This window comes from Camellia sinensis, chromosome 15 (assembly GCF_055761805.1).
Source record: "Camellia sinensis isolate YWXY chromosome 15, ASM5576180v1, whole genome shotgun sequence".
NCBI classification, from domain to species: Eukaryota; Viridiplantae; Streptophyta; class Magnoliopsida; order Ericales; family Theaceae; genus Camellia; species Camellia sinensis.
The window spans coordinates 56,602,937-56,622,232 of record NC_138975.1 but is presented as its reverse complement, the minus strand read 5'-3'; the positions used below and the strand labels follow the sequence as shown (position 1 = coordinate 56,622,232).

At 31.3% G+C, this 19,296-nt stretch overlaps 2 protein-coding genes across 4 annotated transcripts; one reads left to right on the top strand and one right to left on the bottom strand.

Annotated features, from left to right (window-relative positions):
* Positions 1-365: 365 nt before the first annotated feature.
* On the top strand, positions 366-1,511 carry LOC114314162 (NDR1/HIN1-like protein 1). The gene has a single exon (XM_028260625.2). The coding sequence runs from the start codon at positions 471-473 to the stop codon at positions 1,128-1,130; it is 660 nt and encodes a 219-aa protein (XP_028116426.2). The 5' UTR covers positions 366-470; the 3' UTR covers positions 1,131-1,511.
* A 1,503-nt stretch (positions 1,512-3,014) lies between these two features.
* Positions 3,015-16,736, bottom strand: LOC145813491 (uncharacterized). Of its 3 annotated transcripts, none has more exons than XM_082908959.1 (12): positions 16,359-16,736; positions 15,546-15,688; positions 12,586-12,797; positions 10,457-10,515; positions 10,298-10,321; positions 10,139-10,216; positions 9,924-10,001; positions 9,229-9,464; positions 9,043-9,136; positions 8,867-8,956; positions 3,495-3,566; positions 3,015-3,407 (listed from the first exon to the last, which is right to left on the bottom strand). In XM_082908959.1, exons 4-12 carry the CDS (start codon positions 10,481-10,483, stop codon positions 3,330-3,332), a joined length of 777 nt encoding a protein of 258 aa, XP_082765085.1. In that variant the 5' UTR covers positions 10,484-10,515; positions 12,586-12,797; positions 15,546-15,688; positions 16,359-16,736; the 3' UTR covers positions 3,015-3,329. The 3 variants fall into 3 exon arrangements, with proteins under 3 accessions (XP_082765085.1, XP_082765084.1, XP_082765086.1); XM_082908958.1 differs by having other exon boundaries at positions 12,586-12,775; positions 16,359-16,734; XM_082908960.1 differs by lacking the exon at positions 12,586-12,797 and having other exon boundaries at positions 16,359-16,735.
* Between the last annotated feature and the right edge of the window lie 2,560 nt (positions 16,737-19,296).

Below are 19,296 nucleotides of genomic sequence, written 5' to 3'. Positions count from 1 at the left end.
TTTAATAAAAAAATTAATAAACAATTTTATTATTTAATAAATTTTTTAATTTACTTGATTTTTGATATTCAATTTTATTTTTATAGGTATAATATACCTAACAAATTTTCAAATATCAAAGATTTGAATTATTAATATTCAACCCAAAAGTTGACCCAATAATCCATCACATAAGAAATTAAAGTTTTGTTTGTCATCTACTATATAATCCATCTTTTTATCTTTTTTTCATCACATCACTTCTCTACTTTTCTGCATATCTTTTCGTAAAAAGACAAAAAATACACTTTTTTAGTACACCCCAAACCAACCCTAAGCAAGGGAGTGGAGGGGATCCTTGCTCATAAATACGAACCACTGCTACAACTCGGAAATATTAATAAACTACACACTCCAAAATCTCTCTCCCAACCAATACCAAAGAAAACCAGCAGAAGCAGCAGCACCAGGACCAAGAGAGGAGGGAACAAATGTCGGTGTCGGTGAAGGAGTGGTTGAGCGACACGTGGAGCGACCTCAAGGACGACCTCATGGAGGAGAAGAGGAAGACGCTCCGGCGGATATGCAGTGGAGTTCTGATCTTGAGCCTCATCATCTTAGTAATCGTCCTCCTAATCTGGGCCATCCTCCGGCCCAAGAAACCCGACTTCGTCCTCCAAGACGCCACCGCCTACGCCTTCAACGTCACCGCACCAAACTTGCTCACCTCCAACATTCTAGTCACCATCGAATCCCGTAACCCAAACGACAAGATCGGCGTCTACTACGACAAGCTCGACGTCTCCGCCATCTACCAGAACCAGCAGATCACCTCCTACACCGCCATACCACCCACATACCAGGGGCACAATGAAGTCAACGTTTGGTCTCCCATGGTGTCTGGCGTCAACGTCCCCGTGGCCCCATACAACGGCGTTGCACTCAGCCAGGACCAGGCCTATGGAACAGTCTTGCTCACCATCAAGATTGAAGGACGGGTTAGATTCAAAGTTGGCACCTACATCTCTGGCCGCTACCACCTCTACGTCAAATGTCCCGTCAACATCGTCTTCGGTAACTCCACTGCCGGCGTCGTTGTCGTCAACGGTATCAAGTATCAGCTGGCCCAGAGCTGCAGCGTCTCCCTTTGATCATATAAGATCATGGATCCTCTTCCTTAACACGTGTGTACTCGGAATATTGAATAATTTTTTTTATATTTATTAGTCTCTTTTTATAAATATATATATTTGTGGTGGTATACCTAGTTAAATGGTAGATTTTCTTCATTGAATAAACAATATATACAAGAGAGACAAAATAGCAAAATTATCAATATTGTAACAAGTTAAAGTTGTATTAGATTTTTCCAATTTACAAGTTTCATGATCGAGAAATATTTGTATTTTTGGAGAAGAGAAGTGAGAAGTCGTATTTGTAGTGGAGTGAAGTTTGTGGTGTCACCTTCTTTTATATTCTTGTGTGGTTTTGATTTAATCCTATATGTATTGGGGAAATGGTTTCAGCTTTAAGGTATGCCTTTCATTTTATTTTATTTTTCTAATATTTACTCTGTTTTTTGCGTAGGTAATATTTATTTAGGAAAATTTAGCCATAAGTCCTAGTTTTTGAAACGTTGAATCATTTAGTCCTAAAAGTTTTCTTATGCTCCATTTCGTCCCATTTTTACATCAACATGATGTGAATAATGTAAATGATCTGATGTTTCATTCTATAATTTCAAAATTTATTGAAATCTGATGAACATTATATGTTTTTCATCCTATATTTTCAAACATTATTGAAATTTGATGAACATTAGATGTTTGAAATCCAATGTTTGTAACATGAATCTGATGTTATTAACATTGTATCTGATGTTATTAACATTGTAATGGGACCTTTCAGTCTATAAGAAAACTTTTAGGACTAAACAGTGCATAAGTTATTAATTTGGGATTTATTGGTGCATCCCCCTAATATTTAACCTTTGGTCATTCCTTATTATTATTATTTTATTTTATTTTATAATAAAAATGATATTTGTCATTAATGAATTCCATCTTTCTTCCATTTGAGCATCTCCAACGGTAGTAGGCATTTTACCTATCTAAATATTACTATAAAGTATACATTTTATTTTGCCTATCAACTGTTTTATGTTTTTACTCCAACCATGCTCTTTATTTTAGCTATTTATCCAAATACTATTAATTTTATAGAATGCCATGTCAATAACAAAGATGGAGGGAAATGATCCTAATGATTGAATACATTTTGCCTAGCGTTGAAGGCTAGCTACATGTAGCTAGTGAATATGAGTTGAGCCAAAATGCCTAATCATATGCCTAGTGCATTAGAATTGAAAAAAGTGAATCACACTAGGCATTTTAACTAACAAGTATTATATGCCTAGTGCATTGGAGATGCTGGCAAATTTTAATACTCTCTTTGTCCCAAAATATTAGTTCCTTATTTTATTTTTTATTATCTCAAAGTATTAGTCTTTTTTCAAAAATTAACGACTAAAATAATATGAATTTCCTATTTTACTATTATTTTAAATTCATTAATAATACAAAAAATATAATTATGACAATTGTTATTTTTAAAAAAATATATTATAAAAGAATAATTTTAAAAAATTAATATTTTTAAAGTGCCATAAAAATATTACTGAAAAAATTTAAATTCCTCAAAAAATACCATTATTCTAAGACGGAAGAAGGACTTAGATTTACTTTATTGACTTGTAGTTACTCTACAGCTTGACTCGACTCAATTAGCCTTTTTGATATTTTGGACTAGGGTTTGCCCGTGCCTGAAGGCACGGTGACCATTAATTGAATATAAAATTATTAGGTTAAAATGTAATTTATTTAATTTGTTGGGAAAAAAAATTTGAGGTGAAAATATAAATAGATTATCCGTATGGTTTTGAATTTTTATATGAATTTTATAATTAGATTTTTGAAAAGAGTTTGGAGTATTGTAGTATGATGACACAAATGCATTTTTGAAAAGAGTTTGGAGTATTGTAGTATGATTAGTTTTGTTTAACCTAATTCAAGAGCATATTAGGAAGAAAAAACAAAAAAAATATATATCACCTAGTGTGTTACATTTACAAAAACAAACTCATAGCATAAATCAATAATTCAAATGAAAATGATCTAACATACATCTAAACTTAGTTATAAATTCCACATAGATAAAAGGTTTTACAAAACTATTGTAAGTAATAAATTTCACATCGATCGGAAACTTTACAAAATATGGATCGTAGCTAGCATATGTATGCTTTTCACAAAAATAAATATGAGATTCAAACTTGTTCTTTCTTAGAAATCCTAGGAGCGCCTCATCACTTTCCAAAAAGTCCTCGTATCAACTTGTATGTATCCCCAGTGAGGAGCATGCACGACAATCTATTAATTTATGAAAATAAAAAAAAGTTAGTATATTGGCAAAAGAAAATTTATATATATATCAAAACACTTTCAAATTGAAATTACCTTGTTACGTCCCCATCGAAGCAATTTAGTTGTATTTATATTTTTGAGCTCCATATATTTTTTAACCCAATCCTACAAAAGTCGACACATATAGTAAAATATTTTAAAAATAACAATTTGTAATCAATAGAAACAAAGTTATCAAAAAATAAATTGTACCTTTTGACAAAAGTGGTTTGATCCATAAGTAACACTACAACAAAATTTCAGGATAAACAATGTTTGTAGTAGAATCTGGCTCATCATTGGGAAGGAGGACACTTATACGATCAAAGGATGTGCATCTAGATAGGGCCACATACAATTGCCCATGACTAAACACTGGTGTGCGCAAATCAACTCCAACAAATTTCACAGATTGCCCTTGAGATTTATTAATGGTCAGGGCATATGCCAATCGAACTGGAAATTGACGTCTTGTCATTCGAAAAGGCATTTCTGAAGAAGACGGTGTCAAGGATATCCTTGGTATGAATACCAAATTGCCACATTTTTCTCCAGTTAAAATTTGAGCTTCAATTATGCGAGTATTGCATCTAGAAACCATCAATCTTGTGCCATTGCACAGTCCATCTTTTGGTGCAATATTTCTTAACAACATTATAGGACAACCCACTTTCAACTCTACCTTAAAAGCCGGTAGCCCAGGAGGATCTAATGAATTTAAATATTCATTGGGATATCTATTTATTATAGTACGATCAATTTCATCATCTTCAGACATCTTGTCTGCTGCCAAATAAGTATGTGTGTTGCCGGGAAAAATATTCAATGCTGCAGTATTGATAGCACTGACATCATCATTCCGTGCAGAAAGAATTGTACGTTCAGTTAAAAATGTTGCAGTCGAAGTCATTGCCACATCCAGTTGCGGATAAATTACTGAGATTATGTCTTTTAGATCTTGGCATTTGTGTATTGTTGATGGAAGTTTAACAATTTCCTGAGGATTGGTCCCAATCTATTTATAAAAATAAATAAATAAAATAGTAAGTAAAATCAATTAAAGTACATAAACGTAAATATATTTCGTCAATTTAAAAGAACCATATAATAGAGAAAAAGTTTGAAGAAATATTACCTCCATCAAGAATTTTGCAAAATTAGCATTTTCAAGATTTGCATGATTCAAGCGCATGTTCAAATTTAAAGACAGAACATGTATGTCCTTCCATAGAAAAGAGTGTCTTAATGATGCATTCACAATTTGCTCACGGACTCCTTTGGTTATAACTGGTAAGATTTGTCGAAAATCTCCACCAAGAACAACAGTGATACCCCCAAATGGCTTTTCACTATCACAAGTGTCCCGAAGTGTGCGATCAACTGCCTCAACACAATGTCTATGCTGCATAGGAACTTCATCCCAGATTATAAGTTTTGTTTCTCTAAACAATTCTGCTTGTAATGATTGCTTGCTAAATCCACAAATTGTATTTTCCAATACATCCAACGGAATAGAAAAAGTTGAATGAGCAGTACGACCTCCTACCAATAACAATGATGCAATTCCAGATGAAGCCACAGTAATAACAATATGGCCAAGGCTGCGACACTTTAATGCAATCGCATTGTACAAAAACGTTTTCCCTGTTCCGGCACCTCCATTCAAAAAGAAAATAGTTCCTTTATTTTCAAAGACTGAGGAAGTGATTGCATCATAAGCTGTTCGTTGATCATTGTTGAGGCGATCAATAATAATTTTTGCATCTGTCTGTTGTGCCTCATTATGCAGTTGTTGATGTTCGAATATTAACCTGTTACCAACTACTGCACTCCAATTTGTAGAAGGTTGTGGCATTGGCGGGAAGTCAATTAAACTTTTTCCTGATTCTTGGAGCATTTGATTCAAAAGATATAGACCATAGTCTTCAATTTGAGCCTCAGTTGGTTCAGAAATGGCAAACAATGTTCGAATCTTATGTGCAAGATCATCACATATATGCATTGAAAACTGATTCCATAACGTATACGGTTGCAGTGGAGAGCACTGAGTAAGAATAATAGTAAACAATCTCCTTAATTGATAACCAGTTTTCATAACTGCAGCCTCTTTAAGGCATTGTATCCATTCTTCATCATCTTCTAAAAGTCCTCTTGCAACACATGCTGATTTAAATGTATCATGCAAAACATTGTTGACCGTGCGTAAACATTGAAACGATTTTGGTCCTTTGACAACAGTTAATAGCAAACGCAAATAAAATCTCTCTCCACAATTAGGGCTAGCAAAGTACATTCTACCGATTGCATAGCCCTGCTGCCTTGGTTTCCATCTCTTTTCTGAATTAAGCCAAACAAAATGTTGTGGAAATTCTTGATAAGTGAATGGACATTCATCTTCCATAGAAGCGCAACATGCAAAAAAACCAGTAAGAGTTGACATTTGTTGCCCAGCTCTAGAAACAATTGCTTCTAATGATTCATCAGGATTAAAAAGAACGCGGTGCATTCCAGGTAAATGAAGTGCTAAGCGTACAACTGTTGGTATCTCTGCATGCAATGGATAACCAAATATTCGCCAAGCAGCTTCTGGAGGTCCAATATACCTCGCATCGAGATATTGTTGGATCTCATTTATCAATCCCAACACCATCGTTGTACGATCATAACCCTTATAAATGTACTTGTGTATATACTTGACGCATCTCATTCCGGCACAAACTTCCACATTTATGTGACAGTTGAAACGTTTAGAAAGATATGCATTGTATGGTACGATGTCTCTATTATCAACTTCTTTCCCCCTCACAATATGAGCTTGACCATTATTGCGACGACGATAAATAGGATATCCATCTTGATCCATAGTAGTTGTTTCTGCGAATGCTCGAGGGTATCTCTTAGTGCATTTACCATTTTCCATACATGGTGCTTGTGGATTTCGAGCACCACATGGTCCATGTACCATACAACACTTGATAGTTTCAAAAAGCATAGGTTCATCTTTTGGATCTGGAAATTCTGCACAAACCAATTTGTCTACTTGAGCACATGTTCGAATTTTGTCTGGACCCTTAAGAAATAGAAGTGCATGCATATGAGGAAGGCCTCGCTTTTGGAATTCAATTGTAAAAACATGCGCAACTTTATTACCAAACACTCGGTTTGTTTCTATCTCCTTCATCAAGCACTTTCTCTTTAACTCAAAAACACGGGCAATTAAATCAGGACGATCAATAGGCTTTTGGTGCGGTAATAATGCCGAAGTAATTTCTGGCCAATTAGGATTTGCAGTCATGGTGAGAAAAATGTCGGGATGTTGGTTGTATCGTGTGATAGCCATTGAGTCTTGAAAGATTTCAAACATATGTCTAGGACCTCCAGCAAATGAAGATGGCAAAACAAACCTTTGACCAATTTGATTGGGTTGAAGGTCATTTGGATCAATATCTGTCAAATCTTGGTAAAGTTCAGCACGGATCTTCCCTTGATTAAGCTTGTAGTAAGTCAACCTATTTTGTTCAGTTGCGGCCCAAGCATCAACCAAAAACTCTTGGAACAGTTTTCCAGCTCTCAAAATTGTTGAATACTCTGTGGGTCGTTCAAACAAACGATAACTATAAAAATCCATTTGAGTAAGCCGATCAGTTGAAGGCCGATCACGTTCAACATCCCACAGTTTCATCCCAGGTTCCCATCCAAGCTCACCATGTGGAAATAATAAAACATAATGTAATGGCAAATATGCTGGGTGACATTCATTGATTTGCATTAGCTCATTATTTCCATGTAGATGTAAGATAACATCTCTCATTCCACTAACCTTGGTTCCATCACCTGGTATTACAACTGCAATCTCATCTGTAGTTGGTAGGTTATACCGTCGTCGATCTGTCGATGAACTGTAGTGGAGATGAGCAGGCAAATTTCGTCCTGTCAAGGCTAATTGATTCAAAATTGCATGAGCCTGGCGAAATTTAGTAACGAATGCATTAACCTGTAATAAACTATCTTGAATAGTTTTTAGAACATCTCTTCTTAATTGAGGATTTCTACGATTGCGAACTTCTAAAGCTGAATCAGGGTCATAAATGTACAATTGCGCATAAGCTGCATCTTGCCCTGATTGTGGTAGTAGTGATCCTGTTCGATGTCGCAATTCCCCATGGATAGTGAATGATGTAGGGCCTCTTCCAGTAAGTACTCTTGGATCTAATGTAGCACCAAGACTTGTAAAAGCATTGGTTGCATTGTACACTCGAGTATAACGTCGAAACGATTTTGATTTATCATCATTCCCATCATATAATGCTTGAAGAAGTGAAGGGGGTGTAATAAGCAGAGGAAGCTTAACCTTCCCTTTTGAACAACATGTTCCGAATAGAGGACGGTTTGGAGATGATTTTACTAATTTTTCATCCATCCAATGTAATGCTGAACAGAAAGGACATAATACATCCATCTTGCCAAGAGAATGACGACATGAATTTATATGTGCTCGAGTACCAACCATTGGACCCATAGACATATCCTCTAATTCCTCATTAGTACATAGATCCTCTTGAAGGGAAGGAGTTGTAAGAGTAGGCCTACAAATATTGGTTCTGTGTAAATTAAAATAGAATGGTAATAGTAGGAGTATATATTTGAAGAATTAAACACAGTCTTTTACCAATTCCTTTGTGGAGCTAAAGATGTGCTTGGCATTGAGAACGAACATGTGGAAGGATGTGCAACCATTGTTCGTTTTTGCGCCGACTGAGTGTCCTCAGTTGCCTTTGTTCCTAGTTCCAAGCAAGCACGACTACGACGACACGGTATTAAAGAAGTTTGTCTCGGTTGAATACATTCTCTTGATTTCTCCCTTTCTCGCCGTGCACGTTGGGCCAATGTAGCTTTTGATATAACATTGTTATTGTGTGCCTAAAATGTGAATATTATGTCATTGATACCTAAAATACAAATATTATCGTATACTATTTTATTTCTTTTTCTTCCTGCCTTGTGATAATTTTAAGAATATTTTTACATTTTCTTTGTCCTACTTCCTTTTCCATTTTGCTTCATTTTCCCTCTTCATGCCTTGTGATATAACAATTTATTTTTTAATTATTGTTTTCTCTTTCTTCTTGCCTCATGATGATTTTAAGAAAATTAAAAATATTTTCTATGCCTATGTTCCTCTATTCCTTTGCTTAGATGTTATAAAGTTTTTCTTGGAGTTGATAAAGGTTATAATTATTTTTTAGGAAATGTTAAAGAGAGCTAAAAATACTTTGTTTGAGTATACAGAAAACAAAGAGCACACAAAAAAAATTGACAACACAGTTTACATTTTTAAAAAATATACATGATCAATGTTCACTTAAACAATATGATTGGCTTTGTTTTACTCGATAAATATTTTTTTAAGGATGTTGAATATATACCATTGGACATGCGTTTTCCTTTCCTTTGTCAAAAGAAGTTGCCTTTTCTTTTCCTTTAGACATTGCCTTGGCCTTTTCCTTTTCCTTTGCCTACAGAATACGAAAAAGAACATGTATTTATAGAATTTATTAAGATTACGAAAAAAGAATATGTTGAACTTGATATTTATACTTACCTTAGAATTGCTGATAATATTAAGATTGCACTCATCACGAATAACAACACCGATATTCCTAGTCTCATGGAGCAATGGGCTTGCATGAGTAGGCCTACAAATATTTGTTGTGTACAAAATAAAATTTATAAAATAAAATCTTAGCAATAAGAATATGTATTTGTAGAATTAAATACAATGTTTTACCAATTCCTTTGTGAAGCTAAAGATGTGCTTGGCGAAGGCAGATGTGTAAACATTACTCCTTTCTGAGCCGGTGGAGTATTAGTTGTGCTTGGTGGAATCAATTCTCTCGATCTCTCTCGTTCACGTCGCGAATGTTGTCCCAATTGATATGAAGAGCTTGCCTTATCATTTCTTTCGCGTTCTCGTCGTGCACGTTGAGCCAATGCAGCTTTCGATATAACATTATTGTTATGTGCCTAAAACATTAAGATTAATTTCATAAGATGCCTAAATTTTATCATATATTGTTTTATTTGTAAATGCCTAAATTTCATAAGATTTAATTTCATTTGTAAAAAAATTGAAAACTTTTTCATTTTTTATCCCTCCTCCCCTCATTCCTTTTTTTTGTTCTATTCATTTTTTATTCTCTTGTAGATGTTCATGTCAATAGCAAAACGCCAAAAAAGAATAATAATAATTTAAAACAAATATAATGTTTTTTGTACAAATGATATTTTAGCATGCTTCAAAAAAAACATTTCACAAATTGATATGAAAATGTTTACTATAAGAACAGTATATGTCACTGTGCAAGTAGTATGTCAATTTTACATTTAAAAATAAATAAATAATCAAGGTTCATGGTCCAAAATAAATATTTCAAAAAAATAACTTTAAATGGAAATGTTGAAGAGCCATACTACTGAACATACATTTTCCTTTCCCTTGCCCGAAACGGTGGTCTTTTCGTTTTTTTTCAACAATGCCTTAGCAATTTCCTTTTCTTTTGCCTACAAAAAGTAAAAATAAATTTAAAGAATAAAGAATATATATATGTAGAAAGTTTTTAAAAAATATATAAATAAGAATATACGGTGTATATGGTGTTTTGAATGAAAAAAAATCTATATAATTAAATTGGGCCTACCTCTCGAACACGGATGACATTAAGGGCACGCTCATCACGGATAACAACATTAACATTTCTTTCTTGAAGAAATTGGACCTAAAAATACAAAAGAATTAGAGGTAAAAAAAATAAAAAAATTATACATGTAAGAAAATGAGTAAAAGGAATCAGTATTACAGTTCGACGTAGGTCTCCATCCATCTGTAAATTATAAGAAAAGAGAATTTTGTTATAAGGAATTAGATAAAAAAAATTATGAAAAGAAAAGAAAATTGACTTTTGCTTATAAGAAAAATGTTTTTTTTTTTCAAATAAATAAAAAAGAAAACAACTTACGTGACCAAAAATAGTAATGTTGTCCATAATTAGCGGTTGAAGGTCAATGGTGTCTCAACCTGAAAGTGTCAGGTTATGTTAATTTGACAAAGATAACAGTATGAAGGCAAAATGAGGTTTAATAATTGCCATAAAGAAAAATTAATCGTTACAAAATTAACAACCTCCTAACATATTTTAGTTAACAACCTAGTTTAAGAAGTTCGTTTGTGCGTGAATATCACAGATGGAGAAATTCACCTACTACAGGATAGAAGAAAAATTATAATTTTTTTATGTCTTCAATATACGTTAAAAAGGATAGAAGAAAAATTAAATACTCTCATAGAATTCGTCATAATTTTTCTCTATTGACCAAAATGTAGAACTATAGCAATACATGATTTTGTGGTTGATTATATATAGCAACTTTGCACTGACAAAGGTTAATTCTTATGGATTGTATTGCCCATTTTTCCTACTAACAACTAAGTAAATTATAAAAAAAAATATAAATTATACTAATGAATAAAATTTTAGCAAAACTTAATTACAGAAATTTAATTACTAAATTTGCATTTTAAAATGTGAAAATGAAAAATAAGTAAAAAACTACAATAAAAATTTATAAAAGGGCTCACCACACTATAACTGGAAAATTACAAATACCTTTTGTATTATCTGTATAATTGCAAATGCCTTTTTCAAAAAAGTATACTACACAGTAGCTTATTTACTCCAAGGAGTAATACTCTCATAAAAATCATTAAAAAGTTATTAAAACAAATTTTTAAAATAAGTTTAAGTTTTTTCAAAAGTCCTGAAAAACATCTAAAAAGTCTCCTTTTTTTTTGTTTGAAAAATTCCATAAATAAAATTGAAACAGAAAAATAAACTGGACTATTTTTAAAGAGAGAGAAGCCTAAACATTTTAAAATAGCAGTTCAATTAAAAAACCAAATTAAAAACAATTCACTAAAAGCAAAAAAAATAAGGGTCATCAAATTAACAGTTATATACCAAGATACATAACTATACACACTATATTAGACTTATTTCTAAATAAGGGTCATCACCCACTTTCCATTCATTAATCCAAAACATTTCTTAACCCACTGCGATTCAATAAAGAAAGTGAGAAACTAATAAAGAATTGCAAGGGATAGAACACTCATCACAAAAAATGTATACAAATCTATTTTTATATTTGGTGAGTAAAAATATGACCATTGATGATTAAAGAGAGCCTCAACCCATCTGACCAAGATGAAACAAAAATCTATATAACAACAACCTAATTAATGTCAACATTAACTCAGAGTTTTTTTTGGAAGCTCAACCCATTAAGATGAAATAAAAATGATTGTTAATATAAAACCCAATTTTTCTTAACCCTCATTTGAAACACGAAACCTATTTTTCCTTAACCTCCATTTGATAAAGAGAGAAAAGTGGGTGTTAAAATTCCATTGATTATTAAAGGGTACCTCAACCCAATTAATGTTAACATTAACTCAGAGTTTTTTTTTGGAAGCTCAACCCATTAAGATGAAATAAAAATGATTGCTAACAAATAACCCAATTTTCCTTAACCCTCATTTGAAACATGAAACCCATTTTTCCTTAACCTCCATTTGATAAAGAGAGAAAAGTGGGTGTTAAAATTCCATTGATTATTAAAGGGTACCTCAACCCAATTAATGTTAACATTAACTCAGAGTTTTTTTTGCAACCTCAACCCATTAAGAACAAAACACAACACATAATTATTTTTTTTATTTTTTTTATTTTTTTTGGCTTCAGATTCTTAATGTTAACATTAGCTTTGAATTGAAAAAGAGAAGAAAAAAAAAACCCAGAGCATGATGCATTACTTCACTTCTATATAGTCCACTTCATCCGAATACCACTTTTTTAACATGATGCATGTCTAGGATATGAAACCCAAAGCTATGAATTGAAAAAGAGAAAAAAAAAAAAAAAAAAAAACAGAGCTATGAACTGACCCAAAAAAAAAAAAAAGAGCTATGAACCCATGTTCGGAAACAGAGGTAAAAAAACAGAGTTATGAACTGAGAGGAAAAAAAAATAGGGGTAAAAAAAATGAATGGAACAACAAAAAAGAAAGTGAGGAGGTAAGAGTGCCTTACCCGGTGATGGTGGAGAAAAAATGAAAGGAATGCGAAGAGCTTTGTTGTTCCTTCAGGAATGCGAAGAGATTTTTGGAGCTTTGTTCTGCCTTCGATGGTGATTCACTTCCTCTCCTTCGATTGTAAGCTTCTTTCACAGTGATAGGTAAAGTCCAGTGGTGGGTTGGTAAGAGTTGATAGGCAAAGATATCTGGACCATTGAATTTTAGACCCTTGAAAATATTTGTGAAAGTACGTCTGAGCCATTGTTTTTAATTACTAATTTTGCATTTTAAAATGTGAAAGAAAATAAGTAAAAAAACTACAATTAAAATTTATAAAAGGGCTCAACAAAAATTACAAATGCCTTTTGTATTATCTATATAATTACAAATGTCTTTTTCAATACACATCATAAAAATTTATACTACACAGTAGCTTATTTACTCAGTAGCTTATATAAACCCAAGAGTAATACTCTCATAAAAACCATAAAAAAATTATTAAAACAAATTTTTAAAAGAAGTTTAAGTTTTTTCAAAAGACTTGATAAACATCTAAAAAGTCTTCTTTTTTTTTTTGAAAAATTCAAAAAATAAAATTTAAAAAGCTAAATAAATTGGACTCTTTTTAGAGAGAGAGAAGCCCAAATATTTTAAAATAGCAGTTCAATAAAAAACTAAATTAAAAACAATTTACTAAAAGCCAAAAAAAAAAAAAAGGTCATCAAATAAAAAGGGTTAACTTTTTAATGTTCCCTTTTCCTTTCAATCAACAAATTCCCTTCAAATCCTAAATACAAATACAGCCTAAGAGATGGGGGGAAAAAAAAAGAAGACATATCATATTACAAAATTAAACTGTAACAAAATCCTTGTAATTGCATGAATATCACAGATGGAGAAATTCACCTACTACAGGATAGAAGACAAATTATAATTTTTTTGTCTTCAATATACATTAAAAAGGATAGATGAAAAGTTAAATACTGTCATAGAAATCTTCATCATTTTTTTGTATTGGCCAAAATGTAGAACTATTGCAATACATGATTTTGCGGTTGATTCTACATAGTAATTTTGCATTGACAACAGTTAAATTGTTTTGGATTGTACTGCCCACTTTTCGTATTGACAACTAATGTATACCACACCAAAAAAAAAAAAAGTAAATTATAAAAAAATGTAAATTATACTACTTATGAATAAAATTTTAGCAAAACTTCAATATAGAAATTTAATTATTAATTTTTCATTTTAAAATGTGGAAAAAAAATAGGTTAAAACCTACAATAAAAATTTGTAAAAGGTCTCACCACACTGTAATTGGATAATTACAAATATCTTTTGTTTTATCTATATGATTAAAGTCTGTCTAATTATTTTTACAGTCTTTTTTCAATTTAGAAGAGTGTTATCATTACATTATTTTTTTCTTCTTTAGGGTGGTTTTGTTTCCTTACTACCTTTTGTTGAAACAGTTCATGCTTCAACTACTTTCTTAAACCTACAAACAATTCATGATTTTAGCAAAACTTCAAAAAAATAGGTTAAAACCTACAATAAAAATTTATAAAAGGTCTCACCACACTGTAATTGGATAATTACAAATATCTTTTGTGTTATCTATATGATTATAAGGGAAAACAGAACCTTAATATCTTGAAAACTTTTTACAGTCCAAAAGTTTTGTTGTTGAAACTTAAAGCAGAACTATAGGATACTTCAGAAAATTAAAATAGTTCAAATTTAAATTTGTTTAGATGTGATTTTAAGATTGAATTTGAAAATTTTGTCTTGACAAATTTGAAATAACGTAGTAGTTACTTGAAATCCTTAATACTAAGTGTTACAGTTCTACAAAGAACCTAATAATAGCTTAAACTACTTGCTTCGTTCTAGTAGTCTATTTGATGCTTTGTGATACAGTGTAGCTTATCTAAATTGGACATAGGTTGCGATGCAAATGGTGTTGGATTTGGATTATGGGTCCCCAATTGGTTATTAAAGAAAAAAACACAATACAAAATTTTATTTTGTTTAACATTTGATACATTATAGGAATTATTAAAGCTCATCCTCAACAGCATACATTTGATACATTGGATTTGGATTATGGGTCCCCAAATAAATGGGCTTCTGATTATGCCTATAATGCAAACAAAATGCTAATGTTTCAAAATCAAACTAAAAAACAGAATGCTAATGTCATCAACACCCATTTTATTCAATAATTTTATGAAATCCTCATAGGATGAAACCCACAAATATGAACCCAAAATCAAAACTCATTTCATAAAAATCCAAAATCGAAATCCAAAATACAAAACCAAAATACAATTTTATAGATATCAAAACCAAAATCAAAACCCATTATAATCATAGGTTAGTTGATAAAACCCATCAATGAAATAGAAATATATAAACCCATCATATTTGCAACTAATTTCAAACCTACAAAAAGAAAATGTAAAGATTTCAAGGTTCTTAAATGTAAAGAAAATGTCATCAGCGCCAAAATGTAAAGAAAATGTAAACCCATCATGGTCATCTAGGCATAGAGTTTTCAATGAATGAATATATGTTCAAAAAATTTTAATACAAAGATTCTTAAATTTTCAACCCATCATGGTCATCTAGTAGAGTTTTCAATGAATGAATATAATATATATTTTAATGAATGAATATATATTCAAAAATACTTTTAATGAATGAATGAATTTTTAATGAATGAATATATATTCAAAAAAATTTCAATCTTAAAGATTCTTAAATTTTTAATGAATGAATATATATTCAAAAATACTAAGATCATATAATATAGAGCCCAAGAAATCAGTATAAAAAATTAAGAAGGGTCATGTTCATGACACTTTTTATACCCCAATACACTTTTTATACATATACTAAGAAACGTTTTACACATCTATATGTCACTATTTTGTATAAAAAATCCGATATAACTTAATACCAACTTAATACCTCTTTGTTGCCCTGTTCTTGATCAACTGAAGCACTGATATAACTCCCCTGCTTTCCAAATTCACCTAAATCATTTATGAGATGAAATCTTTCCAGTGATGATATGAAGAATCAGTGATCGACACTAAGCATCCAATGGCATCCTGATATTAATGTACATGCAAAATAAATTAGAGTAAACTGGAACAACATTTTTTGTTAATAACAATAGATTTTGACCTTGAAAATTTCCCAAAGCAACAAGCAAATTTTAAAATTTTAATCTTGAGATGTCAGAATTTTTTAATTTTAAATGATATACATATGAGCACATTTGGAGTAACTGTGTAACTGTGTAAACTGTGAATGAATCTATAAACATATGAATGATATACATATGAATGAATCTATAAACCCACTGAATCTATAAACTGTGAATGAATGAATCTATAAACCCACTTCAATGATAGAAATCCATTTCATAAACCCACTTATGGAAAATCATGGAAAATCATGCTCTTAAATTGTGAATGAATCTATAAACCCACTTCAATGATAGAAATCCATTTCATAAGAGGGAAAAAGCTAAAAAGAATAGAAACCCACTTCAATGATAGAAAGTATGTAAGAAGAATAGGAGGCAAAAAGCTAAAACCAGTTTGTATTTAAGAAGCATTGCTTTAACAATTTCAAAGGTAAAAAAAAAAACAGAAGGTGGTCCGAATGTTTCAATGACCCATAGCCTTAATGTTTCAATTTCAGAGAGCAAGCATTCAAACTGAGCATTCAAACTCAAGGTGAGCAAAATAAAGTGAGGAGAGGAGGGTGTCTTACCTTCTTCACAGAGTTTTCTTCCTTCTTCAATGACCCACAGAGTTTTCTTCCTTCTTCACAGCTTTCTTCGAAGCTTTCTTCAAAGCTTTGTTCCAGTTCAAAGCCTTTGTTCCTAGCCTTCTGCATTGATAGGAATACAAATGATGCCTTACCTGGTAAAACGCAGTGGGTTGGTGAGAGTTGATTGGAATACAAATCTGGACCATTGGATTTTAGCCATGGACAAATCTAAACCATTGAAACTCTTTTCAATCTCAGCCATTGTTTTTAAATTGGACAAATCTCAACCATTAAAGATAGTTTGTGAGAGAGACATTTTCAAAAATAAATCTGAGCCATTGCTTTTAAATCTAAACAAATCTGAACCATTGATTTGAAAGACATTTTCAAATTAACCCTTCCATTGTTATATAGATACCACGAAGGACAATTTTGGCTCTGTTTGGTTTAAGTTTTAAATTATAATTTCACTTTTATAGAAATTATTTTTTTTAAACGGTTTTTAAACAAAACAATAAAAAAAAAATTTTCCAACCAAATATGCAATAAAAAATAACCTTAAAGCACTAGCGGAATATTTATAAAAAAAAATAATATATATTTTTTAATATTTTAAATAAAAAAATATTTTTTGAATTTTTTTCAATAATTATTTTTTTCAATTAAATTTTAAAAATAGTTTGGTTATGAATTTTGAATAGAATTATTAATAGAGTTTTAAGTTGTGTGTTTGGTTATGAGTTATAAGTTTTTGAATTAAATTTTGAATTTTTTTTTCAAAACTCATAACCAAATAACTTTTCTCATTTCAAAACTCGATTCAAAAATTCAAAACTCTTTTCAAAACTCATAACTAAACAAATTTTCTATTTTCAAATCATAATTCAACAATTCACAAATTCAAAATATAACTCCATTATCAAATCATGATTCTAAACCTAAACCAAGCGCTACCTTTGATTTTCATTCTTAAGCAACTATGATTAGGCAAAAGACAATGAGCGTAGAACACAGCAATGCAAACAATATGCAGAAGTTTTGAGGGATTTTGAAACCAACTCATAAAAATTCACTTGCAATGATTAGAACAAAAACTCAGAATTTTCTAGAGTTCTCAAATTTGTTTTACTGTGGAAAACAACGGATGAGATAATGAAAAATGAATTATGGAGATGTTTATATAGAAATTCAGTTTTCAAAATCAAATAAGAACGGGTTTAGAAATTGAAATATTGAAACCAAAAAGCGATTACTAGTTCATTTAAAATTGATCGATCATTAACTACTAGAGTAAAATTATTTTTGAGTCGATTGTTTTGTTCTGCACAAAAAATATTTTCACAATCACTTAGTGATCAATGGCTTCACCAATCGTTCTTTCCGATTAAACATGCAATAGATCCCTCTACTTAATTAAGTCCGATTTGCACGCACTTTTGAGGAAATTTTTTTGTAGCTATTTCAAATTCATTTTACAAAAAATTCTTTTTGCAATGCAATCAAAACATATCTGTGAATCTTACCTAAAGAGATAACGCAGCGAAACTTCTAATTTCGATGTGCTGAGTTGACTAAGTATGGCAAATTACAAAATTACATTTACATATTAAAACACTCCATTACAACTATAAAATAGAAAGGATCATGGTCCCTCTAGTACCACCGAGTTTTGCTCACAAAAGTTGTCAATTACATTTTCCTTAATACAATAAAGGGTCCATATGACTCATGTACAAAAATTTATCGACAAAAAATAATGTATATTCAACTCTTATAAAATATTACTAACATTTAAAATAAATTTAAATCATATATACATGTATATATTGGTTCATATATGATATTATGATGAGGCCTAATGAATTCTAATCATGATAATAAAAAGAGAAAATTGATAATAAATTCATTTTAAAGAAGATGTAACGCATTAGGTTCCAAGAATTTTTTATTTTATTTTATTTATTTATTTATTTATTTATTTTTTAGGGGGGGTGAGAAACACACTCTTTGTAAAATAATATGGTTAGAAGTACATTTTGTTGTTTTTGGTGAACATTTTATTTTCATTTGTACCTTTTAATCTATATGTTGAAATCTTTTTGATCTGTTCAATTTTTTTGAACCAATTTGTTCAATTATTTTCCCCATATATCTTGAAATTCAAGGATATTTTTCCCTATCTGTTCAAATTCACCAAATCTATTTTTCATATCTGTTGAATTTCACAATCCTATTTTTTCTGTATATTAATTTTTTTTTATCTATTTATATGTTCAATTTTTATCTCTCTATTCCTTATCACTTTCTCTCTCTATCAGTTGATTTTATAAAATCATTTTTTCTTTCTCTCTCTATCTGTTGTTTCGATCGTGTTTTTTTATTTTTATTTTTATAGAGGATGAGAGAGAAACAAAGCATTCACAAGCCCTAGAAGTAGCAACATTGCATCTCTGCCTCTTTCAGATCGATCTCGAATGCGACTCCATCATTGTCGCTATTACTTGTGCCATCGGCATCTTCCATCTCGCTTTCTCTTGCATATGTATCTGCTTGGGTTTGATAACAGAATGAGCTATTGGCGCCAGGAGAAACAATGTCACTACAAGAATTAACACTTTTGGCAACAAAAAAATTGGTCGCTAAAAGTCTATTTTTGGTCGGCAAAAGTTATCCGCGACCAAATTTTTTGGTCGCTACTTTGGTCGCCAATTGAGGGTCGGCAAAAGTAATTCGCGACCAAAATTTTGGTTGGTCGGCAAAAGTCGGATTTGCCGACTAAATTTTTGGTCGCGAAATATATCATTACCGCGACTAATTCATTTAGTCGCTAAAACACTTTGGTCGCGAAAAGTGATATTTTCCCGACCAAAAAGTTTGGTCGCCAATTATCACATTCAACGACCAAAAAGCTTGGTCGCCAATTGTGACATTCCGCAAC

What these genes read in the sequence shown, in the direction of transcription:
- LOC145813491 (XM_082908959.1), bottom strand. Translation starts at nt 10,483, where the DNA reads ATGGACAACATTACTATTTTTGGTCAC. An exon ending in ATGGAGACCTACGTCGAACT is followed by an intron (nt 10,217 to 10,297) that starts GTAATACTGATT and finishes TTGTATTTTTAG; the next exon opens with GTCCAATTTCTTCAAGAAAG. An exon ending in AGGAAAACGCATGTCCAATG is followed by an intron (nt 3,567 to 8,866) that starts GTATATATTCAA and finishes CGACTTTTGTAG; the next exon opens with GATTGGGTTAAAAAATATAT.
- LOC114314162 (XM_028260625.2), top strand. Translation starts at nt 471, where the DNA reads ATGTCGGTGTCGGTGAAGGAGTGGTTGAGCGACACGTGGAGCGACCTC.